This window comes from Lynx canadensis, chromosome B1, assembly GCF_007474595.2.
Source record: "Lynx canadensis isolate LIC74 chromosome B1, mLynCan4.pri.v2, whole genome shotgun sequence".
Classification (NCBI taxonomy): Eukaryota; Metazoa; Chordata; class Mammalia; order Carnivora; family Felidae; genus Lynx; species Lynx canadensis.
Window position 1 is genome coordinate 193,257,841 of NC_044306.2, and position 22,811 is coordinate 193,280,651.

Here is a 22,811-nt window from a genome sequence, read left to right on the forward strand (position 1 = left end):
TGTGTGCCTCACCGAGGAGTATGGACATTTTCTTACTGGTGGCAGGGAAACCGTGAAGGGAAACCATGAGGGAAGAGCAGTTTTTCTTTTCTGCAGCCAGCATTCTGATAATGACAAAGACCAATCCCAAGTCAGAAAAGAATTGTGAATCTGAGCAGGGAGGCCAGTGTGCAGACTCTTGAGGCGGCAAAGATGAGAAGCTATGTGGCCCAAGCAGTATAAGGTTTCCGATCTTCCTGCATTTAGTCTTTAGGTACTAACAGGAAGCAGTATTTCCAATGATAACTTGGAATGGTCTGCAAGAATTAATGAGAGCAAAATTTTACCTTCTATTAGAAAGAAGTTCCCCAAATGGATCTTTGAGCCGAGCCTTGCCTTGCCTTGCCTTGCCTTGCCTTGCCTTTCCTTTTCATTTCATTTCTTTTCTTTTCTTTCTTTCTTTTTTTTTTTTTGATCAATATTGGGCTGCACATGCCTGCTAGGTGTTACTTTGCTTCTTTTTCCGAAAAAGCCACGTAAACACAAACTCAGGCAGGCACTAAACTCTTGGAACGTCCTTAGTTTGGGAATCTAAACACAAGGAACCGTTAGATTTTGCAGTGGCCATCATTCCAAAACATAAATCAAGCCAAATTTGTTTGAAATCTCGTCTTTAGAAGGTTGTGTGTTTTGACAAACCTTGCAGCAAATTTAGTCCAGCTTTTGGATTTGTAATGAAACTTGAAACTAAGCATGCTGGCCTGCCCTGGGGTCTTCTCGAACAAGTTCCAAGCAGCCCGAGTGTAATGCCTCCCCTAATCTCATCCTGGCAAGGGACTTTACTGTGTTGAGTTGCACTACAAGTTTGGGGTGGACCCTACGAGTATCTCCTCCAATCAAGACAAGGGGCTGATCGAGACAGCAATTTGGGGGTATTTCTGCTCCTGAGTATTCTTAAAGAGTGTAAATTACAGAATTAGCAATACCTTATCCCCTGTTGGCTAGTGACTTGGAGATACCCCAAGCCATGATTGGGGCAGAAAGTTAATTAATCTGCTTATTAAAGAGAAGAAATGTCTCATTTGCATGCATTTACATTCAGGGGCTTGCGTGCATCACCCTTTTTGGTGGTCTCTGCTTTCTCTTCTTAATACCACAGACCTAGCCAGGTCTTAGCTCAATACATTTACATTTTCTGCATCTAGGCTTTGTTTGAGGGGTATACGTCTGGTTATCATTGGGTCCAGTAGAGTGGGATTGCCATATGGATCATTTAGTTCTCTGTAGAGATCCTTTCCCCTCCCTTGAGCTGTGCCCGTTTTCCTCCAGCTATCATGTACCTCGGTTGCAAAAAGATTTATGTTCTTGACCAATCTTGGAAAATAAAGACTTTGCCTCCATCAGAGTTGGACATGTTATTTGGGGATGAGCCATTCAATTATCTGCAATTTCCTACTCAACTGAATTTTCCACGGTCATTTTTGTGGGAGTTTCCCCCTTGTTGCTTTTCCTATCTTATTTGGAGGTCGGCTTTGGGAGGTTTTTTTTTTTCTTCTTCTTCTTGAAAAAAAAAAAAAAAAAAAGCCCACTGCTCCAAGGGTGTATCCTAGGCATTCCACATTCAGAATGATTGTTTTACCTGAAAATGCTTCCGGAACCTGAACCCAGGCCCCCCTTAAACCTGCTTGAACTGAAGCCTTGGGAGAAGAGGGAGGGGCTGGGAAGAGGGGTGATTGGGGAGCGTGGGGGTGAGGAGGGGGTGGAAATGCAAAGGCTGTAACAAGCCCTTGGAACAACAGCAAGTAAACCCAAAACTATATGGGGAGATTAGTGCAGAAGGAAATCTTGGCTTGCCAGTGAATCACCAGCTCTAATACAGGGGACCACAGTGCAGTGTTGCTGTATTTTGTGGTAATCACATTTCTGATACATTACAACAGTGTGACTGTCAGGGGTGAGTGGCTCAGGCAGCGGTTAAACCACCTATATGCTAACAAGCTTAGCAATCAGGTTGTGAAGGGTCCTGGCTGGAGGAAAAAAATTAAAACCAAACCTTAGACTTCTGTCAGACTGTGAGGAGAATTATATTTTTGAACTAGTCTACAGTGTGGACAGGAAATGACCTCTCCACAAACTGCTTCTTTAAAAACAAGCAGTGGTGCCTAAAGCCATCCAGCCTCCTCTCTCTCCCTCCCCCTCTCTCTCTCTGTCTCTCTCTCATTCACTCCCTCCCTCCCTCCCTCCTTCCCTCCCTCCTTTCCTCCCTTCCTCCCTACCAACCTCCCTTCCTCTCTGAAGCTCCTGCTCTCTCCCTCTCCCTCCTCTCCCGTGCTCCCTCCCTCCCTCCTTTCCTCCCTCCCTCCCTCCCTCCCTCCCTCCCTCCTCTCGCTCTCTCTCTCCTCTCCTGCTATAGAGGGCTCCAACAGCAGTTCCCAGCCAGTGTGTTCAGCCTGCCTGCCTGCCTGCCTCTGTGTGTGTGTGTGTGTGTGTGTGTGTGAGCGTGTGCGTGCGTCTACTTTGTACTGTGAGGAACACAGCCCATGTGCTCTGCATGGACGTTACTGATACTCTGTTTAGCTTGATTTTCGACAAGCAGGCAAGATGTCCAGCACACCACATGACCCCTTCTATTCTTCTCCTTTCGGCCCATTTTATAGGAGACATACACCATACATGGTACAGCCAGAGTACCGAATCTATGAGATGAACAAGAGGCTGCAGGCTCGCACAGAGGTAAGTACTCCAACCTTGGGTGTATGTTTGTGTGTTTTTTTCAAACTGTGCATGGGCTTTTCCTGGGCTGCTGGCTGAATTCTGTGGGAAGTGTCCCACTAGATACTACCACGTACGTGGAAATGAGCGCCAGGATGAATCCACTAGTTTGAACGCCGGGCTTCCAGGCACAGCAACTCTTGGAGCTGGGGACAGTTTCTGCCGGAATCTTGAAATAGACAGCCCAGCACTTGATTTGCCTGCCGGGGCTCCAGAAATGCTCTTCTTCCAGAACTCTGGGGTTTGCAGGCTCTGAGTCAGTCCCGTTAGTGTTTCGTGAGATATAATTCCAAGGGATTTTGTGATCATTTGCATCTGGCAAAATACATTTTTAACAAATCCCAGAGGAAGTCTGCTTTGACCTGCATTTGCTTTTCAAAGTCATCAAAATCGAGGTGGAGGGGGGAGAAGGGTAAGCCCACACACTTTTCTGAACTAGCCCTGGAGGGACACATTGTTTGTGTATTTCCGTGTTAAATTCAGAAACCAGTTGCTTGGGGCAAGGGGGTTCTCCACTTCTCTTATCGCTGCTGGGAGTGTCTCCTAAGGAGCTCTACCTTCCCCGGGAGCCGGCTCAGCCTTCAAGTCAGCTTGAGTTTTGCATATTTGTAATCTTGTGCCGGAGAGGGGGGAGTGAGCCTCTGCCTCCTCGGCCAGCAACTCTGGGAGCCGAGAGAACAGGACTTTCAGAACTTTGTAAATGCAAAACTCCAGACTGCCTCCTGCAATTTAAATATTTAATGCCAGCTGACTTTTTCTCTGGGCCAGCCTTGCTGCTGGGCTGCTGGGCTGTCCAATTTGCCTGTAAGTTGGGGCTTTGTGTTGAAGTGTTTTGACAAGGAGTTTGTGATGGGTGCACCAAAGTGACTTTGGGAAGTAGAAATCGCTGGGAATTCCGTCTTCTCTGCCGGAGTACAAAATACCCAGAGGGCTGATGGCACAGAGCTTTAAGGAAATAGCCTTGGTGGAATTTTAGATTGAACACTAAGTCTCAGCTCTGGAAGGGGACTCAGTTAATGTTGTATGATAAAATAAAGCACACTTGCTTTAAATTGTCAACAGAGCCATGGAGAATTCATGACGTTTAATGCATTTAATACAGCTAACAAGATGTGACCTGCTTTCTGATTGGCTAACTCCTGGACAAGGACTGATGTTTTTTTAAAAAAACTGGGTTGTCTTTAGTACTGCTGTTTTCTTTATATGTTAATACATCATAGAAGTTAAATATAATTGATGATACTGTTTCTCTCCCAGAAGCCAGTAGCTTTTACAGAAGTGTAAACTCTGTTTTGCTTAGGGTGGCGACCTGTTGGCAGGAAATGATATTCGCGTGTGTTGTGGGGTGTGTGTGTGTGTATGTGTGTGTGTGTGACAGTTTGTATCTTTCATTCAGGTTTTTGCAACTATTTGTTGGACTCTTAAATTCTTGCATGAGCTATTGGTTGTCATAGCCTGCTTATCAGAATTAGGGGGATAGAAAATGTCTTGTAGTTCAGGCACACATTAATTGCTATACAAATTTGAGGTTAAAAAAGGTCTTAAAAATATACTTGGTTGAAAACAAGAGAACAGGGGCCATGAAGGCTCAATTCTTGAACAGCTACAGGATTTAAAAAAATAACCTGTGTCCAGCTCGCGTTTTAGAAAGTTTTTGAGAAGTTGTGGAATGAGGTTTTTCTCCCATCCTCCTTGGTCAGAAGAACAGGCAGATTTCTCTGATGTCTATGTTCCCCTGTGCTCCTAAATTATCACTTGGCCAGGTCACAGCTAGATTATCTGGGGGCACTTCTGTGCCCTGGCCCTCACAAAAATCTACAGTTGCAGAAAAGTCCCACATTTGTTTCCCATTTGAGAGAACACCTTCGAAAAGTCCCCCATTTGTGGTATGTTTCTTAAAAATGTCACATTATCTTTTGTGAGAGCTGAACTCAGGAACTCCTACCTTTTGGATTATGGGGTATTACTTTTAAAGATTTTCCCCTGAGTAGAAAAAAAACAGCTTCATAGCTCAAGAAACTGGAGAGAAAAGCTTGCTCTGACAAATCTTAAAGATTTTTTTAAAAACCTCTCTGTGACAAAAAAGCACTGTGAACTGTTTTCTGGTATGTTCTAGAGCCAACCCCGAACATTTCCCCACTAATTAGATCTTTTTTACAATTATCCAAATAATTGCCCTGACACTTCTTTTCTCTTTGCCAAGCCGAAAATGATGTCATGAACCCAAGGCCATAAATTTGTTTTTATTTCATATGTAAAAAGGAGAGAATAAAATAATTTCTACTTAGCCATTTAAATATTAACATTAAATACTACATTTTGATCATAGTTTGTAACTGGAAAAGAAAATACTTCGAAAAAAAAACTTTTCGTGAGAAAGTTACATTGTGCCTTTACCAACAATGATTATTGATGATAAAGTTGTTCTGAGCCCTGTAGACGGTTGACATAAAATACAATAATACCCAGCAAGAGTTACCAGGTTATTCACACACAAAATCAAATAGATTATTGAGTGACTTTTGGAACTTAACCAATGCATTCAATCATTGTGGACAAAAGAGACTCACTTCTTTCTCCTGTCTTCTGGTTCCTGCTCCTATATTACATGGTACTATTTCACTGACTCCTCATTACACACACACACACACACACACACACACACACACACAATCTGGGTAATACTCTCAAGTCCCTATTCCTTTTTAAACATAGATTTGGTTAGAAAGAAATTGTAGCAAATCAATGTTGAATGAATAAATTGTAATTGAGTTTGTAGAAATTTCCTAGTAACCTCCTTTTTATGGAAAGGAAAGAAAGTGGTAAGGAAGCAAGGGGTTTACCTATTCTCCCCCAGTAGCTGACCCCCAACCCCTTCCCTGGGGCATTCTCTCAAGTGATTGGTGCATTTCTTCCAATTAAATCAAATCGAAGTCCATCAGAAGCTGAGTAGTTACAGTTTTGAGAGCACTGGATTGGGAGTTCTCCTGTTCCTAACTTGTTTCTGTCACTTACTATTTGGCATAGATATCATGGTTCCTCATCTGAAAATTACCTTGCAATACCCCTCTAACTTAAAAATTCAGATTCTGCAAAAGTCCTGGGTTTGGTTTTCTTCTGTATGAGAGAGTGTTGCAAGCCAGCACGAGGAGCACAGACATTATTTCTTGGTTCAGGGTATTCAGTTCAAGGTCACAAATGGCACTGAAATAATGCGGTGATAGTGGAGAAAACACGGAAAGCAGAGACCCTGCCAGCCTTGTTTAAAGTAGTACTTGGAGCCTGAAGTTCCTGGGACATAGTAGTTACTCAGTAAACATCTGTTAACTTGCCAGTGGATGCATCACTACATGGAAGAGGAGAGAAAGTTTGAGAACTAGGTCCTTGGAATTAATTCTGATGCCTTTGGGGGCCTGGTGCTCCCTGAAGCTGCTTTGGGCGTCAGCTTCCCCCACCCTAAAAGTGCTCTCTCTTCCCCACACTCTCCACATTTATTTCACCATGACGTAATTTAGATCCATAATCTTTGTGGCAAAAGCAAGCAAGTCTCTAAGAGATTATAGGACCTTTTTAAAGGAATATGAGTGTATTACAAAGCAAACAAAAACAACAAGAATATGTTTTATATGCTATTGGCTGTTCTGGGAAATGAAGTTTATTTGCAACATCAGAATCTCAGTGGAATTTCGTAAAGAAATGCGTGGGTGTCCTCCCTACCCCCGCCCCCCCCACTTTTTAAATGAAATTAAGAGAAACTCTTTGAGATTTGCGTCACAGTTGGTCACTAGTAATTCCCAGGCAGTAGGAAGGGGGTGACATTTTCCGTTGTGTAGGCTACCATGATTTACCCGTGTCTTCCAAAATTCATGGATGGTCTTGCTGTCCCAAATGTATCCGGGAGGGACACAAGTGCACAATTATACAGTTAGTTTAGCATCGCACACAGAGTGCGATCAGGTAGGCTATAAAAACATGGTGTACAGATATCAGAATTTGTTCTCCGAAAAGCTTCAGTAATCACCAAAACAGCATTTTCCCCCCACTTCCTGAGCTCCGTGAAATGAAAATATAGGTAAAATATGAAACACATGATAGTGACCTTCATTTTTCGAGAAAAGATTTCACTGATGTTGGATTCCTCTAGAATTTCAGAAAGTTTATCAAGTTATAAAAATCTTCCTTATCATTGGTAACTTTTCTGTACTTTGTCCTCATTCAAACTACCAAACTCGTCTGCATTGCAATAAAGCTGTTTTTAAGTATATATATATATATATATATATATATATATATATATTTTTCCTGTTGGCAATGCGCTCCTTTTAATAAAATACCACAAACTCCAGGAAAGTGTGGGTTCCATTATGTATTTGTTCTGTTTCGAGGGTTTTTCTCCCCCCTTTCTTTTATCAACATTACACATCCCACTCCAAAAGAGAAAACCGTGATTACAATTGGAAGCCACACACACAAGGTTTTTATTAGAATTACAGTTTTTGGTTTTACAGGATTTAATATGAACGTGAAAAATGTTTGAAGACCTTGAAATTTAAATCTGCTGCTTGTACCCCTCCTGGTCCTTCTCTCAAACTCCCTGGGGGGGGGGGTGGGAGGGGACTGAAGGGGGGGGCTCTCATTCTTCTCTTTCAGTTACATTTTTATATACTTCAGTCACAGGGTTTCCCGTTGTAACATCATGTTTATTCATGGGGTAGCTGAATATCCCTGATCAGACGGAGTCTACTTAAAATGAGATTAGGTATTTTGGATAGGTAGAAAAAAATGAGAAATACTTTGTGATAACTTGGATTTTTTTTTCCCTAGAAATTTAGAAAGAAACATGTTGCCGTTGCTCCGCATCATAGGAACGATTTTCAGCGTTAAACACAGAACTTCCCAAGTTTTTCCGAAGGGGGTTGGTGAGGAGTGGGGGGAGGGGGCATTGGTAGTGGTAAGGAAAGCGGTTTTGAAAATGTTAAATGAAACCAAAAGTGCGGTTTTAAAAAGGAGAACTTCCAAACTCTCTTATTTTTCAGAATCTCTGCATGGCCTCAGAAAACAAACTGCAGGACTCATACCGATCTTATTTTCCTGACGTCTTTTTATTTTCCCCCCATGCTCTTGCGATGGGAACTGTTTTTAATTAAAAATTGCTGCAAACTAACTATTAGTAGGGAGGCCAAGAAGAAGAAGAAAAAAAATCTCTCAACTCCCATTCAACACAGATTCTTATCAGTCTAAAATCAATGCACATTTAAATCTCTCCCTTTTTGGTGTGTAAATGATAATATAGGATTTAAAACAGTATGCATTTTTTATGCATCTAGCTTTTTGTTTGGGTTTCAGAAAGAAATTAATTTAAATTGTATGGAGAACAGGGCTATAAATCTCCTTTTATTACATTTGTCCACATTAACTCATTTTTCACGAGAAACACAGAACACCTCCTTTCTGAACAAGCCAACAAAACATAAAACAAACAACCCTGAATATCCAACTTTATCCATAGTCAAGAACAAGATTCATCAACTTATTTGGATTTGGTTGGTGGGTCTCAAAAATATAATTGATCTGGGAAAACAATCTCTTTTTTAAAGTGTCAGAAAACAGAGCTTTAAAAAATGTTCAACTGATGTGGAGAGTACATATTATACCTTTGTCATTATCTGACAAATATATTGTTTGCTTCCCTTTCTTTTTTTCTTTCTTTCTTCTCTCTCTCTTTTTCTTTCTTTCTTTCTTTCTTTCTTTCTTTCTTTCTTTCTTTCTTCTTTCTCTTTTTTCTTTCTTTCCCTCCCTTCCTTCCTTCCATCAGTTTGAGCCTAGATTTTTTTTAAAAACTCACATTGTAGGAGCATGCATCTGGACATAGGCAACTATCAATACTTAAAATTCGGTTATCTCTTCGAGAATTGCCGTATTTTAGACAATGACAATATCTGGGAATACAGAGGTGATTAAAATATTTTTCTGTCCTCTGGAAGCTTACAATTTGGTAATGAAGGAAGACATACAAACCAAGTCTTACAATGAAGTGCCACGATAGGTTCATAGTGTATTATGGGTGTGTCCATGTACTGAAAGGTATAGACCCTTCTGAAAGGTCGTCAGGATGATAATAGCTAACATCATTGGGGTGCTCGCTATGTGTTGAACATGGGGCTAAGTGCTTTCTGTGGGTCAGTGCCTGTAATCCTTCTACTTACCTCACGAGGTAGGTACTACTAACTGCATTTTTACTGAGGAAACAAAGGGTTAAGTAAATTGTCGAAGGTCACACAGATGGTAGTTTAGTTTTAGAGATTGTGCTGTTAACTTCGCTGCTGTAACACCTCTCTTGCGATAAGAAATACTAGCCAGGACTTTGGTTTCACCTGTAGAAATTTATTAGGCACTGCCTGGAAAGTGGACCTCGTCTACGTGACTTGACCACCTGTCTCTCAAATTCTTGACTGATTTCAAAAGGGATGATGTGAAATCCCAAAGGATGATGCCGGAGGTGGAAAATATACCCTGTTTGTTGACAAAAAGAACCAAAATGAAACTCCCTATGGAAGAATGAGTGTCCTCGGTATTCATTGAAGTGGTCTTCTCTGAAGAGTCACTGAAAGTGTTGTGGACTGTGATGCATAGTCACCTCAAAGTTTAATTCTTTTACTTAAAAATAGTTAGGTTTCCATCCTGTGCTGGAGTCTTCTCAGGCAGGCTCTGTGGAAGACGGTGTTTTAATTGTCTTAAACAATTAAAATATAAGGAGATTAAATTACAGTCAGAGTTTGTCATGGTGTTAGCTTCCTTTGCATCAATTAGGAATCTTAGAGGTGCTTGGGTGGCTCAGTGGGTTAAGCGTCTGACTTCGACTTAAGTCATGATCTCCCGGTTCGTGGGTTCGAGCCCTGTGTTGGGCTCTGGGCTGACAGCTCAGAGCCCGGAACCTGCTTTGGAATCTGTCTCCCTCTCTCTCTACCCCATCCCCTGCTCACAGTCTGTCTGCCTGTTTCTCTCTCTCTCTCTAAAAAAATAAATAAATAAAAATTTAAAAAATTAAAAAAAAAAGGAATTTTAGAGAAAATAAGGTGTCCAGGGGCTTCCTACCCACCTAGTTTGATCCTGATCCTCTTGTACGAGGCAGTCTCCACACCCTGTGTCTCTGCGTTTCTTTGTGGGAGGTGATGTTCCTTCCTTACCCTTGCACCCCTACTTCGGCTCCCAGTGAGGCCACTGTCTTTACAGTAAACGCCTGCCACTTGTCGGACATAAGATGGGTTTCCTCATTTATCCACCCCAAGCCTGACATGCATGCATTCTCGTTCTCCTTTAACAGATAAAAGTGAAACCCAGAGACGGGGAGGCGGAGGCCATACCCCGGCATCCCTGGGGACGCCATCTTCTAACTCCTGCCTTCGGTGTTCTCTCCCAACGCAGGTGGGAAGGGCTCCCCACCCCTTTTGGAGGCCCTGACTTGCCCTCACTTTACCACCACTTTTGACTAACCTAATTTGAAGTGTTAGCCTTCCAAATGAAAATAGAGGCTCAGGGTTAGAGATTTGACAGACCCCTCTGAAGAGGTGGGGAGTACTCTGTCCTGGTGACATCCCAACCCCATCCACTCTTTTCAGGGTTTGGAGGGCCACCCAACTGTGCTCCCTGCTGCCTCTCTCCATCTTAAAATCTGTTCCCCGCAAGCAGCCGCGGTGATATTTTTGAAGCGTAAATCCGATCACATCACTCTCTAGCTTTCCCTCACACCTAGCGTCAGCTCCCAACTCCTTGCTCTAGCTGTGAGAATACAATTGATCCCGAGGTCTCGTCTCATCTTCTACATGTTCAGTGGACTCCAGCCACAGGGACCATCTTTGGCTCCATTAACTCTTCGAGCTCATTCACGGCTCAACATCTTTGGCCTCGGTGGTGGGATAGCTCTGTTCCTCCATAATAATCCATAGAAGTATTAGCAGGCCTAATTTGAATTAGAATTTGGCCTGATGTTGACTTTATTTGCAGGTGATCAATTAAATATCTCAAAGAAAGCAATGACCACGAAGGGTAAGCGTCCAGCACTTAGTAGGTCCTCTACTGACCAGCTTAAATGTGCCCTTCACAGAAAAGCTCCCCTGGATCACCTCAATTAAAATTCCCTCCCTTAACCCCACTCACTTTCTATCACATGGCCTGATCATTTTCTTCACAGAAATGACAGCAAGCTGATATTTTCTTGCTTCTAGTTTATTTCTTAAGCGCTTGCTTTTCTCCCCCAGAATACGAGCTATGTGAGGGCAGGGGCCTCATTTGTCTTGTTCAGAGTTGTCAATCACAGCCCCCCCTCCCCGCCGCACCTCCCCATGCCCCATAGCGCATAGTTGATATGCAAAATATATCAGTTGAATAAAGGAAATTAAGTTGTACCTACACTACCCAGATTCACACTGGAGTTTACCTCGAGTCTTACCAACAGTTACAGCTGGAAAAGAATCTGTAAGCCTAATAGTCTGGTGAATGTTCACTGATAGAATGCTCAGCCAGACCTGCAGAAAAAAAGAAGGCTGAAGAGGGAATTTCTTCTGTGAAGAAAGCATTGACCTGAGAATCTTGCCTTCTGGGTGGTGTGAATCTGTGGGGAGTCTCCTGACTTCTGATTAAAAACCTTTATACTTATCCTAGTGTTTTTCCTCATCTGATATATCTACCACTTATCTCTCTTTGGATCTGCCGAGGGGGCCACAGCCGTGAGTTATGATATGAATCGTGACCACACCTTACATTTCCCGGAGCACTTTGCATTTTGGGAAAGGGCTTTCAGGGCCATTAATTAGCTTGTTTGAAGTGATTTGCCCAACAGAAAATAAGAGAAGTTATATTAGTATATGATGTTGTGGTTTATGATGACTTTGTGTTTGCTAACTGTCGTGCGTTTGTGTGTGCGTGTGTGTGTGTGTGTGCATGAGAGACAGACACAGAGAGAGAGAGATCCTTGCCCCAATCAGATTGTGTTTGTGTACGTGTGCACCTTCCAGCTGGGAAACATGTGCACCAGTGTCTGTTCCTTTGGAGCAACAAGAGGGACATGCACGGAGTGTAAAGATCTGAACTCAAGTATGACTGATAACAAGTCAGATCCGGATCTAAACCCGGGCTTTGCGTCTTGCCTGCTGTGTGATCTGAGGGAAAGTTCCTTAACTTTTCTGAGGGTTTGTTTTCTTAGCCTGAGTGTTAGGTTGGGAGGGGAATGGCTAAGGCACGTACAATGCCTGGTACAGTAATCCGCCCCCCGGCCCGTGTGCAGTATTGCTTTCCTCGGTTTCAATTATCTGCCGTCAACTGAGGTCCAGGAGCCGGTGATCCTCCTGTTATGTTGTCAGGAGGTCAGTAGTAGGCTAACACTATATCGCAATGCCTGCGTCTGTCACCTCCCTTCGCCTCGTCACATAGCCGTTTTGTCATCTGGCATCATCACTGGAAGAAGAGTGACTACAGTATGCTACGGTATTTCGAGACAGAGAGAGCACATTCACATAACTTTTATTCCCTCATATCATTATAACTGTCTTATTGTCTTGTTGATTATTATTAATCTCTTTCTGGACCTCATTTAGGAATTACACTTTATCATAGTTCTGTATGATAGGGGAAAACGTGGTAAATATGGGGTTTGGTACTATCCACAATTTCAGGCATCCATTAGGGGGCTTGGAATCATCTCCCACATGGAAGGGAGGATTTCTATGTGTAGTAAGTGCTCAATAAATGTGAACCAAGATAATGATCATAAGCTGTTGCCCTTATTCTCTATCCTATCAGCAAATCGAGTAGTGTAAGTAATGAAACACTGCTTGATTTCCTGAAAGTATCTTTAAAAATATTTTTTTCGCATGGTTTGTACTAGCATATTTCCGTTTAATGAGCAAAATTTGCTATGATGTTGTAAGACTTGTGGATTTGGTATTCTCACAATATATGCTAACGTGACGAGGGTTTTCCAGTGCCATACAGTAGTGCTCACGTGATAATCATATACCTTCTGGTGGCCGCGATCGCCCCCAAAATCCAGGTTGTAATGATCTCTGAGACATACCCGTAGTCTCGGATTAAGGACTGACCGAAGTGTGGGACACATGTCCTCCATTCTGTTGGGAAGAAGCTACGTTCAGGATTTGCTCCGGCTAAGAACTCAGTGGAGAGAACAGAATGTTGAGAAGGTCCCTTGTTCCAGAGAGCCTTTGCAGGGCCACCTAAATGGAGAGCACACACCTGCTGGCCTTGACTGGCCATCTCCTTCAAAGAGGCGCCCTTCTCAACACGCAGCTTCGCACAGACTTCTCCAAGGGAGCTGTGTCAGCAAGGGCTGGGAGCCGGAAGCGCCACCTCCGTGTCTGGACTGATAACAGCCCTGCCAATTGCTCATCCGCTGTGACACCTTGTGGCTTGCTCCCTAACACAGTGAAAATGCACACGAGTGGAAGTGGCGATGTGCTGAATGGCACCATGCGGCATCCTTCTGGCCTCAGGGCTCAGGTTGATGGGGAGGAAAGCTGCCTCCTTCTGCTTTCCTTAGAGATGCACCTGGGCGTTCCAATGTGCTGGTATGTCCCACTAATACCAGGGTAGAGCTTCCTTGATTTTTCCTTACTGAATTCTTTAAACTACGCATAGCTTCCTACATTACATCTCCTTGACCAACTCACCTGCGATTTTTATTTAGATCTCCACATTAATATTTTTTATAAATCTTTCTAGTCAAGTATCTTGCATAGCTCAAACATTAAGCTATTTGCACATATATGTATATATATATATATATATATTTTTTTTTTTTTTTTTTTTGAGAGGGTAGCGTTTGTTAAATTTTGCTTCCCGATAGGGTCATTTCTTAGGACTCATGAGGATTTTATCTTGAGACTGAAAATTGTGTAGACAAGCAAAAGCTAAACTAATAAACAAGGCTGACCCTTTGGCAATGCACACACACACACACACACACACACGTCTTCTTCTGCCTTATAATTTCAGCCATGCTTACCCTGCAGTTGACTAAAATTTCTTGCCTAAAACTGAAATGAAGCAGTTGGTGAATATCTCCTGCCTTTGAAAGGTTCTGGTGGAGAACATTTGGTGGAGACTACCACTCTCAAAATAGCTGAATCCTAGAATTTCAGAGCTGGAATAGACATGAAAGATCATCCAGCCCTATAGCTCCTGACTTTGGAAGTGCAGAAACGACGCATAGGCGGGGCTTACCTGGGCTCCCAAGTGCTGTAAAATGGTCTCAGGTTTTCTAAATCTTAACACCTGTTCCTTGAGAATAACCAGGAACTGGCCACATTAAACACCATTCTTACCAACTACTACCGATCTTACAAAAATTTCCTTTTTTTTTTTTTTTGTTTTTAAAGTTTATTTATGTATTTTGATTGAGTATCCCGAGCAGGCTCCACGCTGTCAGCACAGAGCTGGATGTGGGGCGCCAACTCAGGAACCGGGAGGTCATGACCTGAGCCAAAATCAAGGGTCTGACGCTTAACCCACTGAGCCACCCAGGCACCCCCTACAAAAACTTGTGTGTTTGAAATCCCTTTCACCTTTTCTGGTTTTCTGATTGTGCTAAAATAGTATCAGTCTTTAACATCATGCTGCTGATGTTGAAAAACACATCACTAGTCTACATTGCTGCAGACTTTATGGGGCGCCTGGGTGGCTCAGTTGGTTAAGCGTCCGACTTTGGCTCAGGTCATGATCTCATGGTTTTTGGGTTCGAGCCCTGCATCAGGCTCTGTACTGACAACTCAGAGCCTGGAACCTGCTTTGGATTCTGTGTCTCACTCACTCTCTCTCTGCCCCTCCCCTGCTCACGCTGTATTTCTCTCTGTCTCTCAAAAATAAATAAATGTTAAAAGAGTTTAGAATTGGGGCGCCTGGGTGGCTCAGTTGGTTGAGCTTCCGACTTTGGCTCAGGTCATGATCTCATGGTCTGTGTGTTCGAGCCTCATGTCGGGCTCTGTGCTGACAGCTCGGAGCCTGGAGCCTGCTTCGGATTCTGTGTCTCCCTCTCTCTCTCTGACCCTCCCCTGTTCATGCTCTGTCTCTCTGTCTCAAAAATAAATAAACATTAAAAATTTTTTTTAAAAAAAATAAAAGAATTTAGAATTTATGATTGTTTTCTCTGCCAATTTATTTAAAATTAAATTGTATATGTTTTAAAACATATATTTAATTTTTCTAATTTTAAAAACATGGTGCATTATTAACATATTTATAAATACGACAATGTGCAAAGAGGCATATACACATTTTCTCTAAAATACAAGCAAAAATGGCTGTTAACATATTAGTATGCAAATGGAATCCACACAAGCATGTGTATCAACCTTTTCATGCTTAGGAGCATAGTGGGTGCCCTTTTGAATCCAGCTTTCTAAACTAACATTAGGAGTGTTTCACCACGCTCTTAAACCTTTTTCAAATATATTATGAATTCCCTGAATTCTTTACACTTATGCTTATGTTTTGAAACATAAGATGGCATCTAAATATTAAAAAAATTGTCTGGCTCCTTTGTGCCATGATTTGAACTCAAAGAAGTAGAATTTTTAACAATGTCTTGTCCCCCAGTTCTGAGATAGGATACTGACACTAAGGACTTAGCTGTGGTAACTATTATGGTTACCATTAGCATGTAATACTAGTCAGAAATCCTCACTGAGGGCTCTCTGTCTCCTTTTAAGAATGATTTTCCCTCTTGCTTGAAGGCAGATCCTTCCCACCTCCCCCACCCCCTCCCGACTGTTTTTCTTTCTCTTGTATTTTTTCCGAGTCAAGAGGCAGCAGGCATGCAACCTTGTGTAAGGTTTATAAATCAAAAGATTTTGCACAATTTATACCGGGAAGAAGGAGCTTGAATTAATGTTAAGAGTTAGTGTTGATCTAGAACCAGTAGGCTGGGCTATAGCAAGTTAATTTATGACACCGTTTGAAGGACATATATTCGATTCAAAGAGAAAAGTGATATCTCAAAAAGTGGGCTGTGTCATGAGTTGTATGCAATGTTATCTTATTTTCTTCACTGGATCGAAGAGATCCTTGGGGTCAGGTACTATCTTATTCATGTTTGTATCCTTCATGACAATTTACATTCTCTGTGGCCAATAGTGGTCTTTTTTTAAAGGCACATTTCACAGAGACAGCCATTTTGTAACTAGATTCTGAGTTATCACTGTTTTAATACGGGTAATGTACATTTTATAGATAAGCTTCATACACATATGCTTCTATTATAATGTCGTGGTGTGCAATACCCTCCCCAACACAGCACTGGCATTAAATGATTAACTTCTGGAGTCATGCAGACTTATTTTTCTTACTATTTGTATGAACTTGAGTGAATTAATTTACCTTTCTGTGTCTCAGTTGCCCTCCCGGGTAATGTAGGCATGATGACAGAAACTATGTCTTTGGGTTTTTATGAGGATTGAGTGAGATCATTCTTACAAAGTGGTTAGCATGGCGCTTCTCCTCTGTATGTATGAACTATCATTACTATGGCTTATTTGTTTAGTGGATATTGGACACTTACCTTATGTGATATTTACTGGCCTAGAGATGAAGAGGGAAGGAGTTTAGCGAGGGCACAGTAAGGATCTGTAGGAAGGAGGGTCTTGTGGGATGAGGGGGGATTTGCCAATCTGAAAAGAATGGCGGGAAGAAGGTTTTGGCAGAAGGGACAGCACATGCAAAGAAATTGAGCTTTGAAAGGCGATATCCTGTTTGAGGAAGGGTGAGGATTTGGGCATGGCTGGGGCTTGGGGTCTGGGGAGTCAGGTCAATATGTATGTATTCGTGTCGGGTGGGGTTGGTGAGGGTAAGCCTGGAAAGGAAGTGGGATTCTGATGGTGAAGGCCTTGGTGTGCTGAGCCAGGACGTTTGGTCTTCATCGTTGAGAGACTATTTATTTCCTGGACTTCACACGGTAAGTACAAGCAGGACCCTGATGTGATTGTTTAGTTTCTCTGTGCCTTGGTTTTCTCTTTGGGAAGATGATACCACAATAGTACTCACCTCACAGGATTGTTTTGGAGAATTTAATGAGATAAGGCTTATAGGTCAGGTCCCTAGACTAGCACCTGATAAATGGTAGAGATTAAACCAACATTAGCTTCTACCGTATTGGACAAAGGGAACTGATAAAGGTAGTTTTTTGCCTGTGTGTGTGTGTGTGTGTGTGTGTGTAACACTTTGATCTGCTTTTGGGCAAGATCCCTCTGGTCACTTTGTGGAGGGGGGACTAGCGGTCTGTCTTGGAACATACTTGTCTGCTGAGAGAAGGGAATCAGTGAATGGGGAGATGCACAAAGGAAAAATTACACACAGTTACTGGCTGATGGAGATATTTTTAGCCCAGTGTGTCTGAAGCAAAGGATGGATTTTCATGGCATTTTTTTCTAAAGATGCAAAATTACCGTGAGCCGGGGTTATGTAACTTGCCCAGGGCCACTTTATTTGTGTACCAGTGAGGCCCATGATGTGGTTCATGGAACTTTTAGCAGTCATTTTAGAAGATGGGTCCCCATGTCTCCAGCCCTGACTTTTCCCTCTGCCTTTGACAGATTTGGGAAACCGGAAGTGATGCACTATGCCTTCTGGGAAAACCTCCTTACGTGGTAGCCAGCCTGGCAAGAGGACCCCATAGCGATGTGGCAGTTAGTCAAGTGGAAAGGCAGAGTGGGGAGAGACAAGACGGAGAGATTTGAAATCCTACCCCGTCCAGGACGGGGAACACAAATCTCAGAAACCCAGTTTCCAAGGCGGCAGGCTAGAAATAATCCATCAACATCAGGCACATCTTGAACACTCAGTGGGACCATGGAGGTAAATTGCCAAGACAGGGGCGGTGTTGGGTAGCGAGTCTTCCCTTCCCTCCATGGCATTTGATGCGATGTCACAGAGACTGTAGACTGTTCTCATTTTAGGGGTGGGTTTCCTGAACTCTTCTCATAGCTACTTTCCTCCCCAAACGTGAGCCTATGGCTTTGGATAAATCTTTCCCTTTCCTGAGGCTGATTTTTCTTCCGACAGCTCTGGCGTAGACGAGATGTGAATGGCAAGTGTCTTTTGTCGGCCCCAGAGTCTCTGACTCCCATTAGGTGGACTATTTATTTGCTTCTGTTTTTAATCTACCACATTAAAAATAAAATCGAGGTAAATAATGTGTTATTGACTCTGTGTCAAACCTCCTGTTCTTTCTCTCCCACCCTCATTGCTGAGGGGAACTTGCTGAGTCACAACGCCTTGCCTTTCCTCACCAACCGGCCGGAGCTGGAGAACCACTCTTCGTCTCCAAATGCTGTGAGCGCCATTGTCTTAACTGTGCATGAAAGAAGGTCCAGGGATTGTTTTTTCCGGTCATGATAAAAGAACCACAAAATGCAAATGCAGGATGTACTAAAATTACAGAGATCAGTGGGTGCCCTGTACTGTCAGTTTTGTTTTTTTTTTTTAAGAAAGGTTAAAATTCATCTGAACCAAGACTAGAAAATAAGCTTAAGGTGTTAGGTTATTCTGCAAAGACTGTTAATGCCTGTTGGCTAAGTGCATTAAACTGCTTTGAAATGATCACTTGTGTGTACTATTTTAAAAACCGCTTGCTGGGTGGTGATTTAAACCTGTTTTTTTCTGGACTCAAAACTTCACATTTGTCTGTTGAAAAAAAACCCCGTATTTGAGACAAATAAACATTAAAATATAGTTTATTATATTTCCAGGCATTTGTCTGCAAGGAAAATATGTCAAGACATTTACAGTTAGAAACCTCTACCTTAATTCAGTCCATTGTATTTCCAAGGAGCTTAACCATATATATAGTGTTACCAGGTCTCCGGAGACCTCCTTGAAGGGATACCAGATACTCTTGGTATAACAGGAGAGTGGGGGGTGGGGAGAGAAACAGTGGGGAACGGTTTCCAGTCCTCATTCTATATTTCCTGTGATTTTTTTTTAAGTGGAGGCAGGGGAAAAGGAGAAAAGAGAGAATGCTGTTACTTTTATGATGGCTTTGATTTTAAAACCATTAAAGACGTAGCATTTACTGTGGCACCCTGTAGTGTCTATGATGGGATTGCATTGGCTTATTCATCCCTCAATAAGTGATTGAGTTGTTTTTTTTTTTAATTACGTGCTCAATGATGGAGGACAACAAGCAAACCCTGCCCTCAGGAAGCTCATAGCCTAGTGGGGAAGGCAGCCAGTTAAACATCTACTTACAGTGTAGGGGTGTATGGTGACTCCTGATGAGCAAGACCAGACTGTTGAGAACAGTGAGAATAGAAGTCGTCCCAGCAGAAACCGCAATATTGTAACACACACATACGTGCACACATACACATGCACACGAGCATGCATAAAACATGCATGCATACATGTGCACACATGCACTCATACATGTGCATGTTCGCACTCTAAGTTGCTTATAATATGTAGTAAATTGTGACCCAAATATTCATAGTTTTAATCTAGGGCACTCTTACTAACTTTTTGACAATGCTGTGTATTTGGTGATCTTTAGAGGAATTGAGCTGCTTAAGCATCCAAACCCAGGGAGATAAAGCCATGCCGCATTAAAGTGATGGCTGCAGATTGAAGGGATGCTGCAGCATTAAAGTGATGGCTGCAGATTGAAGGGATGCTGCAGCATTAAAGTGATGGCTGCAGATTGAAGGGATGCTGCAGCAATGAAAGTGATGGCGGCAGATCGAAGGGATGGCTGCAGCATTAAAGTGATGGCTGCAGCATTAAAGTGATGGCTGCAACCAGGCCTTTTAACCTATTAGAATCTAAACCTCCGATGAGAGAGAAAGAAAAAAGGCAACCTCTCTAAGTCTGCTTAAAGGCCAAGATATAGCAAAAATAATCCTTTTGTTTTTCCTTGGTCATGAGAAAATGTCTGCGTGTAGGGTAGAAAACCTCATCCTTACCAAGGTGTTGAATGTAGAAATTTCCATGAAACTTTTAGGGTGTTACTTAGCGAATCTTAAAAAAAAAAATCCCCCCTCCTCCCACCATCTAGCTAGACAATACTGAGGAAAATTTAGGAAGAAACAAATCATGCAAAGTCTTGAATGGTTAGGTATCCATAAAATTGAAGGCAGAGACTTAATGAGAATTTTGAGAATCTCGCAAAATTCAACAGCAGGAACAATGAAAATCAAGTGCACATGTATTGAGCGTTTGCTTCATGCCAGTCTCATAGTTAAGTGTTTTACATCATTGTCTCAAGCCGCACACCAATAGTATTGGTAGGATTATTAGGTAATCATAATATTAGTAATAGGTAGTATTATTACTTCCATTTTTCAGATGAAAAAACTGAGGCTGCGAGAGGTTTAGTACTTCGTGCAGGGTTTCATAGTGAGCAGGAATCGCACGGTGGCTTGAACCCGGTGCACCCCAGTCCACGGTTGATCTTCACTTCTCAACTCTACTGACTCTGAAGACAGTGCCCCACTTCACAGATGAAGAAACTGAGGCCCAGAGCACAGGGCCAAGTGCAGAAGAAATGCTGTAGACCTTTCTTGACCAAAGAAGAAATATGAGAGAAACAACAAGCTCAGAATTTTAAACCCAAGGTAGCTGTAAGTTCCACACAGCACTATGTCTGTCGTTCCAGGCACAGCAGCCCATAGGACATGTTTATGTGAATTAGTAAAAGGTGTTGCTCCAGGTGAGCCTGCGGTCCTTTTGTACAAATGGAAAGCTTTCTGGTTTTCCTGTCAGGCAGACACCGGCCCCAAACTACCTTGCAAAGTGTTTTGGATTTCAGCCCCCTCTTCCTATTCTCTCGGCCAGTTGTCTCTTTGCAGCGCGGAAACTGCCCGACGGTACGAGAAGTCCTGTTTTTATCTAACTTAATCATCCAGGCTCTAATACAGGACCTGGAATCTGACGGATCTCCACTAAATATTGATTGGACACTTAAAGAAGTGCTAAATTGTCTTCTGGCATTATAATATAATAACTACAGTAGAGCGTTTGTGCTATGTGTCACGGAGAAGGTTGGAATTGAATCGGTCCTGTAAGAAAATTATAGCATTTGGATCGGTTGGAGGAAGAAGTCCTTCCAGCTGGAAGGAACAAAGGCCTGAGGTGCCACCAAGCAAACAGGTATGGGGTGGGAAGAGGATGTGGTTGCCTGACTTCTGCTCGGGGAAGTGTCTGCAGGTGTGAAGGAGATAGCATGTCTGAAAGAGAAACCATTTTCATCCATCCCATGCTTGGGTGCCATGGTCCACAGAATGCAGTGTGAACGGGGCTTCACAGACTTGTTAAATTTGCTTCTTGTTTCTAAGTGGCACACCCTTCCTTCTCTGCCCACTCAGTATTATTCAGAGGTCTACAGAGAAATAGAACTATTAGGATATCTCTCATCCTCTCTCTCTTTCTCTCTCTCTCATCTCTCTCTCTGTGTCTCTATCTATCTAGGAAGACATTTATTATTAGAAGGTATTGGCTCATGTGATTATGGAGGCTGAGAAGTCCCATGATCTGTCGTCTACAAGCTGCAGATTCTGGAAAGCTGGTGATGTGGTTTGAAGACCCGAGAGTCAGAGGGCGAGTGGTCTAGATTCCAGTTTGGAGCCTGAGAACCGGGAGGACCAAGGGTGGGAGAAGATCAGTATTCCAGCTCGATGAGTCAGGAAGTTTATTCAACCATGTTCTGCCTTTTTGTTCTATTCAGGCTCTCACCCAATTGGATGATACCCGCTCACACTGGGGAGGGCCTCTGCTTTCCTCAGGTTTCCAACCGAAACGCCAGTGTCTTCTGGAAACACCTCCCAGACACACCTAGCAATAATGTTTAACCAGATAATCTGGCATTCTGTGGCATGGTCAAGTTAACCCATGGAATTAACCATCACGCTTTTTCCTGCTAAATGTCTGTCTTCTCATCTATGAGAGAGAGAGTGGTAAGGAAGGTCCTTGAGAGCTTGGCCGAGGAGTTTGGATTTCACTTTGTAATGATAGGAACCATAACGTATTCTTGAGCAGATCCATTAAAATCTTATTCATTTCCTCATTCAGTATGGTATTTATGTTGAGTAGGGGCCAGGATGTTTAGCATACGGTGGTGCATAAAAATAGACACAGGCCCTTCTTGTAGGAAACGTACAACCAAGTCAGGGAGGTATACAGCAAGTAAATGATCACAGAAATTGATATACAGTTATAATGTGTAAAATGTGTACTATGTGGTGATAAAGGTCACGGGGGACAGATCTGGCATTTGGACACTGATTGACATACTTTGGAACCCAGGATCTGTCATACACTGACACCAAACTTCCAGACCAGAAAGAACATTAGAAATAATTCAAGCAATAAGGTTTCATTCAGTATAAACAGTTATCATCGCATGGTTGGTGGACTATGTTATCATTTATGCCGTTTCATTTGTTTTTAAAAACTCAACATTACATTTGGATTTGCATAGTTAAATGTGAAAGACAAGGAAAGACAGAGGAACTGTCCTTCACTGGAGGAGACTGAGGGAACAAGATAACTAAATCCTGTGTAGGAATCTGGTTTGGATCCTGAGCAGGTAAAGGACATTAGTGAGAAAACTGGCAGAATTTGAATAAAAATGTGTGGTTCAGTCAATAGTATTGTACCAATGCTAATTTCTTCGTGGCAGCAACTGTGGTACAGATATACAAGATACTGACATTAGGCGAAGGTAGGCGAAGGTTATAGAAGAACCCTACGATTTTTGCAGTCTTTTTGGAAGTCTAAAATAATTTTTTTTTTAATTTTTTTTTCCACGTTTATTTATTTTTGGGACAGAGAGAGACAGAGCATGAACGGGGGAGGGGCAGAGAGAGAGGGAGACACAGAATCGGAAACAGGCTCCAGGCTCCGAGCCATCAGCCCAGAGCCCGACGCGGGGCTCGAACTCACGGACCGTGAGATCGTGACCTGGCTGAAGTCGGGCGCTTAACCGACTGCGCCACCCAGGCGCCCCCAAAAATAATTTTTAATAAAAAAGCAGTGCATTAAAAGTAGCACATCTTATGTCCTCT

At 42.6% G+C, this 22,811-nt stretch overlaps 1 protein-coding gene across 7 annotated transcripts in view; it reads left to right on the forward strand.

Annotated features, from left to right (window-relative positions):
* The first annotated feature begins 2,359 nt into the window (after window positions 1-2,359).
* Window positions 2,360-22,811, forward strand: part of LDB2 (LIM domain binding 2) — a 383,161-nt gene continuing 362,709 nt past the window's right edge. For all 7 annotated transcript variants that reach the window (XM_030314157.2, XM_030314152.1, XM_030314154.1 and 4 more), the window contains exon 1: window positions 2,360-2,712. In XM_030314157.2, coding sequence (XP_030170017.1) covers window positions 2,581-2,712 — 132 coding nt within the window. In that variant the 5' untranslated portion in view covers window positions 2,360-2,580. The remainder of the gene's footprint in view (window positions 2,713-22,811) is intronic.